Source organism: Ambystoma mexicanum, chromosome 8, assembly GCF_040938575.1.
Source record: "Ambystoma mexicanum isolate Mex_15411 chromosome 8, UKY_AmexF1_1, whole genome shotgun sequence".
Classification (NCBI taxonomy): Eukaryota; Metazoa; Chordata; class Amphibia; order Caudata; family Ambystomatidae; genus Ambystoma; species Ambystoma mexicanum.
Window position 1 is genome coordinate 135921889 of NC_090929.1, and position 16264 is coordinate 135938152.

Below are 16264 nucleotides of genomic sequence, written 5' to 3' on the forward strand. Positions count from 1 at the left end.
CTTGGGAATCTCCCATAAGTATGGAGGAAAGGGGACGGGACGTAGGAGTATAACCAGGTATCTCACCGTAGTGACCACCTTACTCCTAGTCCATAGTCCCCTTTCCTCTATACGCCCGCCGTCCCCTCTAATAAGGTTCCTCTGTTATTGCTTCAAGGTCTCTGACCTGGCGATAGAAAACAACTGATGGGCGATGTGCGGGGTGGAGCGAAGATGGGCGGGGTTATGGCCCCATGCAGTACGCCGAGTAGAAAGAGAGGAAGTACTAACATTTTTGCCAAATTCTGATGCTTTTACAAAGTGCTCCGGTCCCGTCCCACAGGACGGAGGAATGTCCCATAAGTATGGAGGAAAGGGGACTATGGACTAGGAGTAAGGTGGTCACTATGGTGAGTAACCTGGTTAATCTTCTCTTCCAATTGCAACTAATCGTTCGCAACATTTACTTAAACGGCTCAGATCAGTTGTGTTGCAAATGCTCGTCCTCCGTATAAATGCCACAAAGAATCGTGACAGCAACTACAGTGTCTCAAGTATAATGGAAGAGTTGGACTACTGTGCAGGAATGGTCAAATCCACCATAAACACAGAGGGAGACCCACAAGAATTCCTAAAGTAATTACGACAAGTACTAGAAACCAAAACCCTCTCAAAAAATGAAAATCTGCCAGACTTCATTCATGTGGAAACATAGGTGCACTCTCTGCAACCATGATTCACAAGAGCACATCCCTAATGAGCGATTTGTGCATGTATCAATGCCAAAATCTGAATGCATTCCATTTCACCAGCTTCCGCAAAATTCTAATAATCGCAAATCTTGATTTTCAAATCATGAAATGCAAATCATGAAATGAAATCATGATAAATTATGCTCTTTTTGCAATTCATACAATCGGTCCAGCATACAAATAAACTCATATCATACGAATGCTTCTAAGGTACAATGCAGATGGTGCCAAAAATAACTAAGCTCATTAGCTTTACACATGGCCAATCATCTCTTTGCAAGGAAACCTTCACAACAGTAGGCATAATCTACCACAGTGGTGCCACAACCACTTCAGGGCACTATAGTGCATCTGCCAAAAAAGAAGAGGTTGGTTTGAATGTATAAACACTTCCGATACTCCAAATAATATGTTACCAGCAAATCTAACAAATGCCTACCTAATATTCTTGCAACACAAATGTGCTCACTGAAGTATGCTACAATACACAATTAAAATATGCCAACGGATATCTAACTACTTTAAACATACCCTTCTTTATGATACACTTCAAACATGCCATCACATGTATACTTACGTAATTTGTCCATAGTACTACGATAGCACTTGTAAAACCCAATAGAGTTAGAATACGCAAATAGACATCCAACTACTTTATCCATACCCTTTATTACAGTACATTACAAACATGCCATCACACTTATTCGTACATGATATATCCAAAGTAGCACACACATGTATTCTGTAAAATGTATATACTTTAAAACCATGTAAATGCCACAGACTATCTAAATACAGTAGGATTTTTTGAATCTACCATGGATTTTGTATTCCAATAATTAATACAACAAGAGTGTACCACAACCACAAATGTTGTACCCAACACAGTACATACAATGTACTATTTATGAGGGTCAAAAAAGTAAATCTATATGTACAACTATATGTAATTAAATGTTTCAAAGTATGTTTAACAAATCATACTGTTTTCCATCACAGAGAAACAACCACAGATTCCCACCCTTTTACCATACACATTTCACCAGCGTCTAAAATTCTACATTACAGACTTATCCTTCCAGCATATTATAAATACTGTCTATGCCACCTGGAGTAGCTATAATTACAATACACATTAGTGTGGCCAGATTAATACCCGCCTAGACCATCTCTAATTACTATACACATGTTACTATGTCTGTGACAACAATAGAATTGAAGCATATCATAAATATGCACAATACACCTTCAAGTAACAGGACTCACCCAGAACCCCGCCCCCAATCCCAATAGCATCAGCAGACACATGCCCATGTCCACAAACAGCTCCATCTTAACTTTTTTCCACTTCCCCACCCTTCCCAGACACTCTTGCAGCCACCAAAGAACCCAAAATGTAGTTTCTATAGCTTATAACCACATCTCTCTTCAATTACCTGCAACACATGCCTATATTGCACACTTGGGCGCTGTGCGACTGAGAATTGCCCGTGCTCTAATTGTTTCCACAACAGTGGGTTGTACTTGGCAGTACTCCCACACCTCTCAGGCACCTGCAGCCTATGTGCACTCTTAATATTTATTCATACAAGCGCTGTGGTTTTGTGACTTTTTCTGCCAAACCTGTGTTTTTCTTAGCATGTAGCATGAAGCCAAGGGTACACTTCATGCATAATTCATACATCTTTCATTGCTGTAATGTACCATTCCTCTGTAAATGGGGTTAATCTGCACAAGGTTTGATTGAGCTCTCAGATCAGAAAGAGCCTTATGTTCTGCTTGTCCAAATATGGTGCACATAGCCACTTGCACTGCACTAGCCAGACATTCAGAATCTTACCATCCACTGCTTTACTCTGTTCACTAAGTTTTCTATATACCAGACACCATAAGAAGTGGAACTACAAAACAGATGGGGGCTGTGTAAAGAAAAAATGTAGATCTGACTTTTTATTCTTGATCAGATTATGCCATCCAAAAAGAGGGTCTCATTTGGGGAGGCAGCTATTAAGTGTAGGTTGACGATTCATAGTTTCACAGTGTTCGCAGACCATAAAGTTGGACACAGCTTAATTTTTCTTGACAAACAAATATTGCACCGAACAACTGCCAAAGCTGTGGAGATTTAGAATTGATACTCGAACGCTGAAAAAACACAGAATATGGACATTAAAATGGAGTGCTCTGTAAATCACTTACCAGAAACGTATGCTGCCAAACACACAGATGTTTCGGTGTACGTGGGTTATCATATCTGGATCAAATGGACATATTTGATACATCGATTTGTGAAACAATTCACGGGGTTGCTCGAAACAACCATACAATCATAAATGTAGTTTAATAAATCGGGAGCAGCACCACTGTGGCAACGGTGCCTCTTTTAAAGCACAGTGTTAGAAAGAGCTATGTACTGCTGAAGGGGACACAACATTACAATTCCCAAATTGACAAACGATAACGAGTACACCCTAACCACCAATTCATTTTATTCTCTGCAACAACAACCACAGAAGCATTTCAAGCACCACCAAAGACTAACATTAAACAAGAAGTACTCATTAAGAATTTAGAAAAATGTAAATAAACCTTGTTAATGACCACAGTACAAATAATACAGATGAAGACCAATGTATACCATCGATTATCTATAACCAACAGGAAGCACTAGGATAGACGCGCGCAGCAGACTGGCTGTGCACTAATGGCTCCAAATCACGGTCTGAAACCAAAAGGAAATTTGATCAAACACTGATGCCCTCTTTCAATCAGTCATGACCCAAAAGCTGGACTTCTTTTAAAACATGATTTACATTCTTAATTAACATGGATTCATACTTTAACAATGTGAAGTCTTCTATGAGCGACTCCTCTGGCAGATTCGGCTGCTCCGGCTCTCTGTAATGGCACAGTTTAGCATCCTCGCTCGGCACCCAATATTGTTCCCCAGAAACCTCCAGTGGGGAATGAACCGAGGTTTTTATCACACTCCTAGGGTTTACAATCATTTTTTTGGCGTTGAGCACATATGGCACGCTGGGCTCACGATGGACATATTGCAACATATCTACACCAGGAACGTAATTCCAACCCTTGAGGGGTGCAGAACGAGACTTATATTTTTTGGTGGATGGGAAAACGTGGTTTTCAAAGATGAAGGTGCTAAATATCCAGTTCTCTTTGCCCAAGTACTCCATAAGGTCATGCCAGTTATTGTGATTAACAGGCAGAATTATCTCATCAATATCATTCAGTGCAATATATTTACTTCTGTACATGTTTCGATAGATGCAGTCATTTAAGGTCGCAGTTTGCCCATAATAGTGCAGTTCTCCGGGATGCTCAGGAAAGTGCCAGCCTGACGAGACGTTGAGATACAAGGTAATTGGCCATTGGACCACATCTAGAAACCCCACCTTTACATAGTAGTCTAGAACCCTCTCGAGCAGCTTGCTGCAGTGGGTCTTGTAGAGTACAACCTTCTGCGCTCCGAGGATCTTGTACATTTCCATAGCTTGTACGAACTGCAGCACATTGTTATAATCTCCGAACAAAGTTGAAATGCAGACGACAAATTCATATTCAAAATTGGTGAGTGGCAAACCTTGCAGTTGCGCTTCAATGTTTTTGACTTTTAGATACTGAGTCAAGGGGCGGACTTCAGATGCCAGAGAAATGGATACATACGTCGGGACATGGTCACCTTCTAGATAGCACATTAAATCCATTGTCCCATAGGGAAAGTTGAAGTGGTCAGCATGGATCTGGATTTCAGCATGAACCACATACGTGATGTTGGCGGAACAAAAGTGGCAATAGAGCCTTGGACACTCTTCACGATTACCAATTCCAAGCACTCTGACGCTTTGAAAGCCTCTAAAGTCCAAATATGCAGCAACTACATAAGTATTGGTGCCCACAACTGGAGTGATTGTGCTGTTCACCAAGTTATGTTTGCAAATGTTTCTTTGCTGCTCTGTAAGTTTTGAAGACTCCTCTGACAAGGTTTTTTTCTTCATGTAGGCGTAGGGCATTTCCACCACCAGCGGATTATGATATATGGAGCCCAACAGTACCATGTAGAAGAAAATTAAGAACACCACAAAGCACTTGCAGAGGCTTCTGATGGATCTGTAGGGATTCATTGGAAAATTAACTGCCATGCAACGGATTGTACCTAAATCAAGAACAAACAGATAGGACAGTTAGAATTTTAATGGGAAAGGTGACGCAAACTGTGAAAGGAATTCAAAAGATATTTCCCTTTTTCCACAATCACATTGCTTTTAAAGTGCCATTTTGACTTGTGAAAAAGGATAGATAAGGATCAGTTCAATTGAAATCCTTCAAACCTATAGAGATGATTTGCGGCCCGGGCAGGAGATGGGGAGACATTTCAGTTTATCACAAGACAAATACTTTTGAATAGTCGCCGATTCCTTGGCAGCTTTGTCACGTTTTAGCATGCTTTATGATAAGGAGCACAAATTACCAAGACCATCACAACTGCCATAGTCCACTGAACAGCAGCCAGATGGTAACCGCCTTCAGAAAATGCAACGTTAAAAGGATCTTGAGTGTGCCATCCGGCACGGAGTACGCTACAGCCGATATATCCCATTTCTCGCTAACTATTTATGGTTCTCACAGCAGTGTAGTCAACTAGTCAATGATACTGTGGCAAGATTACAGTGCTTTCATGCTTCTTAATTTTAACTCTAGGTACTTGATTTTCATGCTATAATGCAAGTTGAATTCTTACTGCAAATGTATTAAAAATGTGCTATGTTGTGGCATTGCAGCATTTAACCTCGAGACACAGAACCGGGCAACACAATTGAACGCTAAGGTGAGAGATGGTTTATGGAAAGTTCGGGAAAGGACAGCTTGGATCCTCAGCTGCCATGTTGGCATTTGGATAAGCGGCTTTAGCCTCACTTTAGTGAAGCTTACTTCTTGTACCCGATGTTGCTGCTTCATTACAACACTGTGGCATTGATGGGAGAAGAAGACACTGCATCAAACACCCCATGATGGACCGGCTCTCTCTCCGGTGGCATAGAGCCAGTAGAGGAGGGCCATACTGCTGCCATGGTGGTGATGTGCCTGCTGTAGCTTAGGCTAGAAGGGGAACCAATAACTCTTGACACCCATGGTGGATCAGGTGATGCAGGGCTAGTGAATTAGACTCACGCCACTGCTGCAACAGTGCAAGGCCCTCTACTGATCAGGGCTAACCAGGGACCTGTTACCACCTTTAGGGAGCCAACAGGGGCAGCACTGCAGCGTCATCGCACCCGATTCATTGTACACACCCTTGTGATTAAATACCGGAGTGTTTGAGGCTATACTGGTTGTGACTCCACATAGCTCTAGCAGTGTGCAGCCGGTAATGGCCCCGGTACCCACGTTCGGCAGCAGGACCTTTCGGAAAGATTCACTTCCAACAGACATCAGAGAGCAGGAGGACTGGCAGCTGCGACGCCCGCTTGCACTTTGCCCAATAAGGGGCACAGTTCATCAAACAATACTTGTCCGGTATTACAAGTAAAGTAAAGTAAAGTAAAGTAAATGCTTTCTAAAATAGGCAAAAATAAATAGAACACTTTCCTGCTCTAGCAGTGCAGGGTGGGATCAGTGGAGCAGGGAGGTGATGTCTCGATTACATACCTAGTTTGGCGTGCACCGTGTCCAGTGTAAACTAGGGGCACCGTGAAAAACCTGGTACCGATATCCTGCTTTCTCCTTTTGCCAGGACATCCTCCATGGCATAAATGATTTATTGGTGTATCATGTGTTAAGGCTTTCAATCAGGCAATACACCCTGGTCTCAGCCTAGTTTGCAGTGCACAAATTAAATACTTATTTTATCATGTCTATAGATTCAATATTCTGAGTGATATGCCACTCACATCACACGCCTTCTCAAAATACCCCAGGTCACAATGGACGAGGAATCAGGCTGGTTGGTAAAGGTAATATTTATTTATTTCAAATTCAAATCAAAACATAGGGCCTCATTATAAGGCTGGGTCTCCCGTAATGTAGGGGTGCGGGTACGGGAGCAGCCCCCTTCATTCCGGGAGCAGTGATTACGAGCTTCCCATTGCGGGACCTGGATCGCACGCCTGATAAAACCAGGCGTGCTTTCCGTGTCCCGCGAGGGGAAGAGGGAGGCAATAACGGGCCAGATGTAATCTGCCCGTTATTACCTCCCTGCCCATTCCCATTGAGCCCTATGGGGGCTCAAATGGGAATGGGGATGGGTTCCTGCAAGGAGGAATTACCGGGTCCTCCTATGTCGGAGTAACCCGGTAAGTCCCCATTGCAGGAACCAGGTAATTGAGCCCAGAATGGAGGCAGCCACGGAGCTAATAGCTCCATGGCTACCTCCATTCTTGTAATGCAGCCCATATACTTTTAATAGGAAGTAGCAATCACCAATATGGTGACAATAACAGATAGGTAGGTATGTAAGGCAGTTGAATCAACTTTTAGCAACACAGAATATAAAACACAGAGGCCCTCATTACGACCCTGGCGGAGATCCATGGTGCAATTTGCACCATGGACCATGGCGCAAAGCTGCCAACACCGCCATGGGGGTTGGCGGACTTACCGCCCCATTCCGACCTTGGCGGGGCGGTAAGTCCCCAATCCCCATTTTGCCCTTCCCCATTCCCATTTTTGCCCCATAGGGCATAATGGGAGTGGGGAAGGCGTTAATTACGCCACCGTAAATTACGGTGGCGTAATTAACATCAAGGTCCCGTAGCGCCATGGATTTTTCCGCCCGGAAAAAGCAGGCGAAAAAGGCTCCATGGCGCTACGGGAACTCGTAGTAAGGCGGAAGGGTACGCCATGATTTACGCTGGCGTAAACCCTTTCCGCCAGGGTCGTAATGAGGGCCAGAGAAAAGAACAGTTTTGGCTTGTTTGAAAAATAGCACTTGAGTTAAGTTTTCCCCCTGCAAAATTCCTTAACCCAAAAATAAGCAATTCTAAACAGATGTGAGTAAGCAGCAGGTATTCATGAATAAAGAACAGTGAATAGAATTTACATACCATCTTCCCTCCCCAAACGAAAAAGAAAAACGGGTTGGAAATCTTACACTTTTAAAATGACATTCGAAAATTGCTTAGCAAAACAATGAAAAGTGTGCAAAAATCCTGAATCAATATACATTTCTATGGGAGCAACATGCTAAAAATCATAAGCTATAGTATGAGCAAGAGTAAACACTTTGGATCTTAATGGAAGTTTGAAAATAATTGAAATTGAAAATCACATGTGTAAAACTTGCATAAATGCGGATTCCCGCCTAAATTTAACCAAACGATTTTAAAGACAAAACGAGTGAAATATACTAATTTGTAGTGTTGGGATGTAGGCATAGATCTTATGTATAAGTCAGAGTTGAAACAAAGTCTCTATTAAATTGAGTGAGTTATGCAATGTTGAATGAGAGGCGTTTTTGGAAAATAAAGGCGCGAAAAACAGAAATCAATTTTTACAATGACAGCTTTATTCTACAGTAGGGCATTCAGGCTAGGTTACCAGATTGAAGCACAGTAAACTCTAGAGTTGATCCGCGGAACCAACCCCAGCACCTTTGTGTCTGCCCTGGCTGACTCAGTCCGATTACACGAGGGAGGATTTAAGGGTTTGGGATTTAACAAGACAAAATTATTTAACAGAGTTAGCATTAGCGCACAGAATCAAAGGCAAGGTTTCAAGAATGGTTGTGACAATATTACAAGTTCTTAAGGTAAGGATAGGATAGTTTGGAGATAGGGATGGAATAAAACAAGGTATGTTATGATTTCCTATGCTTCCTATTAATACTTACAGTCCCCTTCAATTTAAGATTTTGGACCGTCAGGGGTTCTTGTCGTCACATGGATCAGTCTAACCAAGGACAGCAGGGCACCTCTGGCGGGATAGGATTAGGTGGGCGGTTCTGGTCATGGGACTGGCACCTCAGGTTACTGCACTGGACTGCGCTGGTTACTGGAGACGGGAGATCAGTGGGATGGCGAGTTTGCTGCAGGCAAGCCTTTAGTAGTACCAAGCCAGCTGGATCAGATGCTTCCCTTGGGTTTTGGGATTTGTTTCTGAATTTGGGCCTAGCTGAAAAAGGAGTTCAGCAATGCTGAGGCCTTAGCTTGGTAAGTAAAATCAGGAATCAGGAACAAGGATGGAGAATTCAGGAACAGGGCGCCACAAAGAAAATCAGGATGAAGTCAGAAATCAGTGTGTGTCTCTGTGTTGTGAGGTTACCTTAATTATCATCCCAAATGACATCACTAAATCATATCGCAAAAGCAAGCCTACTGTCCACACCCCTACTGCTAAAATTGGACGAAAGCATGATCTCTGTTTTGCTTTTCTCTGTTTGGATGACAGAAAGGGATGTCTTATTTTATGGTGTTCTTTACAATGTCTGGAAACCTCCAGTAGCTATTGAGACCAAAATCTAACTTTCCCACAAATACACATTTCTGTAGTTATAACCTCTAAGAAAATCAGATGCACATGTTAGATATCTCGTGGGTCAAATTTCAATCCATGTCCCAAATCTGTGAAACCTGGTTTTGCCTTTCTGCTGCATTTTGCCAGTTTTAACCATGAAAGATTTGGCCTAACATTTCCCAATTTTGTACACAGATGAGCAATTACCCCTGAGATATGTGTACACCATGTTAAGTTTGCAACATTAATACTTTTCGCTCAATCGGTCATTCTTCACAACTTCTGTTCCTTATGCATTAAGAAGCTCTACCAAGTTTTCAAATGAATGACATCAATTAAAATTTTGAATTAAGCACTTTTCACATTTGTCCTCATTCTTGTGGCAAAGTTAAATGCCTTGAAGTTCAATTGCAAAATAGGCATTTTAAAACCAAAAGGAAGTACATTGTCACTTAAGCAGGGATTTTTTTCTTTCTTTCAACTGTAAGCAAGTGTCAAATCCTTTGAAGCAGGGAGGGGTCTCTCTCCCTCGAGAGTGAAGCGTCATGCCCCTGCCACTGGAAGGGCGAGTGTCTTAGCCCGCTATTGTCCTGGCCTGAGGCAAAGATGAATGTCTAATGTGACTTGAAAGTCGCCATTGTCCTGGGGATTCCAAGCCTCCAGCTAGCAATTAGCATTTTCCTGTTCCAGCAGTGGAGGTGTCATACTTTCTCAGGGTCAGCACTGACAGAGCAAGTTTATTTTTCTTTTAACTACAGTTTGCCATTCAGACTGGCTTGAGCTTTGATTTACAGTTTTAAGTCTTAACTTTAAACATATAGAATTAAAAAACAGTTTATAAGTGTGTCTTTGCCATTACAAACCCTTTTACATTTCTTAAATAATCAAGCCTTTACACAATGCTATATTTTTAAAATAGGCGATTTTGCACTTCATTTAGGAAAAAGCACATCTAACTTGTTTTAAATTCGATTTTCCTCTGCAGCAAATTCCCATTTTAGTCAGCTCTAGTTCTTCCCTTGAGTGCTGTAATGGTTTTCAGCATGGATACATGTATCATGCCTTTGTTTGGAGTCTCTATCTGCACAGCTGATTTTTGATACTGTTGCAAAGTTTTAGCCACGTTTCCGTGGCAAAATGAAAACACAGTCCCTGGTTTGCTTTTCAAAGGATACTGTTGCCATGAGCTGTCATTCAATGAGGCCCGGTTCCTCTGAGCCACAATGGATGATCCTGAGCATTTAAGGGCCTTTTTGATCATAGAGGTTTTTGAGAACTGAATGGATTTAGCGCAAAAACAGCACTTTTTGGCATTAGGAAGATGTCTTTTTAAAAGGCTGGATCTGGGCGAGCTCTTGGTCAATAACTCCCTTAGGTCAGCACAGAGTCTTCACTGGCCGTTGGATTTTAAAATCACCAGCACCAGATTATTGAAGGTGTTGTGGATGTTACGCTCACCTGGTCTCTGCGGGGACATTGGGGCACGGTTGAACTGGCTCCTCTGGATCAGGCTTCTTCCCCAGCTCCGGTGTTGTGGACTGCTCTAGTTGTAGATACTGCCCCTGTGAGAATGCGAGAGGCCGTGAGAATGCTGTGATATGGCTGTAGTTTCCCTCGAGCCCTTCTTCCCAGAATGTGGTGAGCATGCATTTGCCCAAATAGTCTCACCTTTTATTTATGAGGGTGAGCTCTCCGTCCTGCTTCTCAAGTGCAGGGGCGCTTTAAATTGACATAGTTCCTTCACTGGTCTATGTGCATGGCAGCCCAGACCGGCTGTGTCTGATCCACTTCAAAGGTAAGTGTTCTTTAACAATTATTATTGTCCGTATTCCTTTGCAATGTCTATTTTCCATGATTATTGTTCATATTCCAAGTAATGTCTTTCCTTCTCCCCAATAGGTGATGCAAGGCTCAGTGGAGTCGCGGTGCTAGAAGCAAGCCCCAGTGAGTTTAGAATGTCCCAAATAGATGCTAAGTTTGGTTCTACGTTCAGTGCGAGGATTGTGTTGTGCGCGACCTTAGCGTAATGTCTTTATGTTGTTTCTAACCTTCTTTGTCCTTTTTTTGATATGAGTGGTCTATCACTCAGAATATTGAACCTATAGACATGATACGATAAGTATTTAATTTATGCACTGCATACTAGGCTGAGACCAGGGTGTATTGCCTGATTGAAATCCTTAACAGATTTGGGGGCTCGTGCCGTGATTTTGAGTTCAAGTTACCACCTGTGACAGTCTAAACAGCAGACTAAACTGCAGGCTAGAGACACCTTGCTTGGTTGGTGTACTGTGCTACGTTGTATAAGCACCTCTCAAAAGAAATGGTGGAGGTGTCGTCCTTTCTAGGGTCAGCACTGACAGAGCAAGTTTTCTTTCTTTTAACTATAGTTTGCCATTCAGACTGGGTTGAGCTTTGATTTACAGTTTTAAATCTTAACTTTAAACATATAGCATTAAAACGGTTTATAAGTGTGTCTTTACCATTACAAATCCTTTTACATTTCTTAAATAATCAAGCCTTTACAAAATGCTATACTTTTAAAATAAGCGATTTTGCTCTTCATTTAGGAAATGCACATCTAACTTGTTTTAAATTCGGTTTTCCTCTGCAGCAAATACCCATTTTAGTCAGCTCTAGTCCTTCTCTTGAGTGCTGGAATGGTTTGCAGCATGGATACATGTATCATGCCTTTGTTTAGAGTCTCTCTCTGAACAGCTGTTTTTTGATACTTGTAGCAAAGTTTTAGCCACATCTCCTGTGGAAAAATGAAAACACAGTCCCTGGTTTGCTTTTAAAGGATACTGTTGCCAGGAGCTGTCATTCAATGAGGCCGGGCGCTCTGAGCCACAATGAATGGTCCTTAGCATTTTAGGGCCTTTTTGATCATAGAGGTTTGTGAGAACTGAATGGATTTAGCGCCAAAACAGCACTTTTTAGGATTAGGAAGATGTCATTTTAAAAGGCATTTTTGGGTTTTCAGCACAATGATGCTGTTTCATTCACTTCGCTCCATGCAAAATGTTGCAGAGCCCAGTGGCATACTCCTGCAGTGAGGACACTGTTTTCACCCCACCTGAACTGTGTGTGGCAGGGTGTGCAGCCTTTTTCTGGTTGTGACACAAACAAAGTTTTTAAAGGTTTTGGCACGCAAAGGAGTCAGCGTGGTAATTTTGGACTGTTTCTTTCATCATTGCAATAAAGTGATGTAGTGAGGCACATCTGAGTGGGTCAAAATATCCCACTCATGTGCGAACCAGCGGTGGTGCCCATTTGCATGTAACACTCGTGGTCTGTTTGGGGATCGAAGGCTTGCACAAGCATCTGCCAGATCGAGGGGTGGCACCTGGCCAGGGGGCTATTGAAAAGAAACTGGGCTAGCACATGTTACAAGGCAGGGAAGAAGCTAAAGGAGCACTTCATCCAGAAAATGAATGTAGTGTGGCTGACTTCAAACGCTACTGGCCCCATGTAGCTCTACGGGGTGGTATATATCCATGATCAAATCATGATGACAACTTCAAACAAGAAGATCCAGGTGAGATTTCGGCTAGCAAATAACCCTAATCTCAAGGTGACTCTAGTTTAGCCAGGGGAGTAGAACTAACCACCAAGTGTGAACCTATGTGAACACCAAAATATCTGGTTTAGGCAAAACTGTGCTCAGGCCATAGGGGAGCTAAGAGCGAAAATTACTAGAAGTGGATATGTAGAGGATATTTGTCAGAAATTGTAAGGGGAGTTTAGGGAGTAGGCATCATGTTTCTGGTTTAGGCAAGGTGCATATTGCCTCCTGAAAAGACTGCCTGGCAACCAACGGGGTATAACAAAAAGGGGCTTTTTGGAAAAGGTATGCAACCTCCAGTCTGGGGAAAGCAGGAGAAAAGGTGTAAACAGTGTTGAGGAATCAGGAGAACAACAATGACTGTAGTGAACTTGCAGGTTAAGGAGTGAACTGGGTGCAGGGCTTTGGGGTTCCAATAGGTTTAGATGGGGCATGGGAGTGAGAAAGCATAACCAAACAGAGCCCACACCATCTGGTGGGAATCCTATTAGGATGATTAAAGAATTCAGGGAGAGAGCCACTTTAGGGAAGGTGTGTGTATAATGAAAAAGGGGAAGAAGCAAGTGAGTCGGAAGCGGCTGTGCCTGTGTATGCAATTGTCGGCGGCAGTGCGGCTTGACTCTGTGACCCCTGGGTCCCTTTCTCTAACTTTCAGTATCGAGACGCAAGACGCTGTGAGCTCTGTTGCCGAGTTACGGCTGTAAGGCGGAAATGCTGGAAACGCGGAAAACGCCGACCTAAGACTGAAGCTTGAAGCTGGAAGCTGGCCTCTCGACGTCCGAGACGCTGAACGTCTGTGAATGCCGCTAAGCATGTGTGAAAACTGTTGACTAACGCGGCTGAAAACGCTGGAAGCTGGCCATCTGACAGCGGGTAATTGGACAGCTAGGGCCGCTCAGATTTGTGTCCTTTGCTACTGTGGTGGGTCCCCTGAAGGTAACCTCCCTTCTGTCCAGGGTGGGACTGTCGGAAGCGGCCTCTGTCTGCATTGGAAAGAGCGAGTTGCGGCTTGATACGTCGGCCTACGTGGGATCGCGTATTGAGGTGTTTTCCTCTGATCCCTTGTTTGGTGTTTGGCGAGCGGGGAACGCGCAACGAAGCGAAGTGAAGAGGGGCAGCCGGGAAGCAGTGAAGCTACGAGCGGAGGAGCGACTCCTGAACACTAAACAGAGGCTACCTGCTCCTTGCACCCAGTATGGCGTTCCTGCATTGCTTCTGCTTTTGGCATAGCGGCCCCCCACATCAGCCCCTTGAATCCCGTACCCAGCATCCCACTAGCCCGCCCTACGCGGCCACCGACCTGCCTGGGGAACCCCCCGGGAGAGGACACTCCCTGGTTGACAGGTGGGTGTGCACAGGAGCGTCCGCTAGGAGTGGGGGCTTGGAGTGCAGACTCCAAATACAGACGGCAGGATTAGCTTGGCATGTATTCCCCAGCATTTGAGGGGCTTGAGTGATCGGAATAAGGGGAGTGTAAGGAGGAGGAGGGGTCCTGAGTGGCTGGGCCTGGAGGCACTGGTTGCAGGGTATTGTGGGCGGAGAACTGTATAAACTGCCTGTGTCTCTGGCTGTGGAGCTGGAGGAGGCCCTGCTGTGGTGTTAGCAACCAATTGGTGGCTGTCCTACCTAGGAATCTACCCAGGGGCGTAGTCCATCATAGCACAGCACCTCCAGCACACCTTCGCACTTAGGGGGCACCGGTAGAGAACCGGATCAGTGTGTTACGGCCCGGAGACTGTGGGCATTTGCCTTTGACCCGGGCTGGTAGATCGTAAACGCTGTGTCTGCAATACCAGGACGCCCTAGTGTGAAGAACCACCGTGGGATGATTGTTGGGACCAACCTCCTCTCCTCTCTAATCACTGTGCTAATATTCACTTTTGCCAGTGAGACAGGATCTAGATAAAGTAACTCTCAACGGCTAGTGTAGCCACTGTGCAGTTATGCAGCGGGGGAAAAGAGCTCCCCATTCGATTTACAATTTACGGAAAATCAAGGCAAAACCTGTGAAGGAATGTAAGGAGAACAACAAGAAAGGCGACAAACGCAGGAAGAACGCAAAAAATGCCATACCGGTTGCACAAGGAGCTATCACAGATTTCTTTGCTGTGAATCCTCCCCCCGAAATAAACTCTACCATCAACGAGGAAACGGTGGTTTCAGACCTAAGTGGTAATATTTCTTTAAATATCATTAACTTTGACGACATAGACAACAATTCATTGCTCGACCTTTGCTTAGACATACAGAGAGGAATGTTGTCACAGATTCCCCAGAAGGCATCTAGCAGCATAACATCTCTTAAGGAAAACATCAGCACTCCTTTGGGTGTGCATAATCCCGAGGGTAGCAACGGTCGCCTGTCTGCTTCTCCAAATCTAGCGATGGCTTCCATGGAGGACGGACCTGAAAATGAGGTTGAGGATGACAATAGTCCGCATCCAAGTTTAACTGCGATAGCCGAGCTTCAATCTTCGGTGGCCTCCCTTCAATTTGCGCTTAAAATACTTTTGCAAATGTCAGGACGCATTTTGACAAACACCAACACCATCACCATGGCGCTAGATCTTAAGGATTTCCCTCGAGACGATGCGAAAGTGAATCTATCTGATGCTGTACACATAGTGGTAGAGACGGAAGAACAGGAAATTACTGCCGAGGAAGCTGCTGAAGTTTCCATGCCTTATGGGAGCACCCAAGAGGAGGATGCACCAGCAGTGTGCGTGGCGGATCAGGAGCTTGCACAAAGTCCTCGGGCTCCCCCTTCACGGAAACAACGTAGATTGGCCAAGAAGGCACTTATTAAGAAAGCGACAATGAATACCCCACTACCTACTGCTGGCCCACGGACTGGCCCAGAAACTCGCTCGAAAAAAGCCAGTAAAAGACTTGCGCGAGCGGCGGCCCGAGCGGCATTGACAAAGGGTCGCCTCTCAGACTGGCTAGTACTGGGAGAGAAGTCCATTGTGGTGGACCTAGATGAAGCCTCGCTGGTGGACACTGAGCTAAACCTTGATTTCAGTACTCCTATAGTCCTGAAGAACTCTCTGGGACAGGGGCAGCAGGAGAACCACCAGAGCCGACACGGCATGGCCAAAAAAGCTTCGCGGAGGAGTGCAATGAGAACCGCATTTGCTTTATTAAGAATCTTTATCCTAGTGGAAAAAATCCCTGGCTGTCACGTTCTGAGTTCTTAACCAGACTTCATTACATCCCTCAACTTCGAGTTCTGAAATCTGATGACTTCTTGTTCATTGAACCCCTGCAGGTGCCTAATTCACATGTCTCGGCCATACATTGCACTTTTTTGGCCTCTGCGCAACTAATCAGAAACTTCAAAGAAGAATTGAGGGCAGTCGACATCGACATTGATGTAGATCCGCAGGAGAAGGATCCACACTACGAACTTGAGGGTATTGATACATCTGCTCCCCCAGCCACTGAGTCCAAGTCTGTGGCAGCGGATAACTCTGCGTTGGTTGAAATACAACAAGCT

At 44.2% G+C, this 16264-nt stretch overlaps 1 protein-coding gene across 1 annotated transcript in view; it reads right to left on the bottom strand.

The window, feature by feature from the left end:
- Positions 1-3200: 3200 nt before the first annotated feature.
- Positions 3201-16264, bottom strand: part of LOC138471709 (uncharacterized) — a 114514-nt gene continuing 101450 nt past the window's right edge. The window contains exon 2 of the mRNA XM_069609478.1: positions 3201-4908. Within this exon, the coding sequence (XP_069465579.1) occupies positions 3500-4894 (1395 nt within the window). The 5' untranslated portion in view covers positions 4895-4908 and the 3' untranslated portion in view covers positions 3201-3499. The remainder of the gene's footprint in view (positions 4909-16264) is intronic.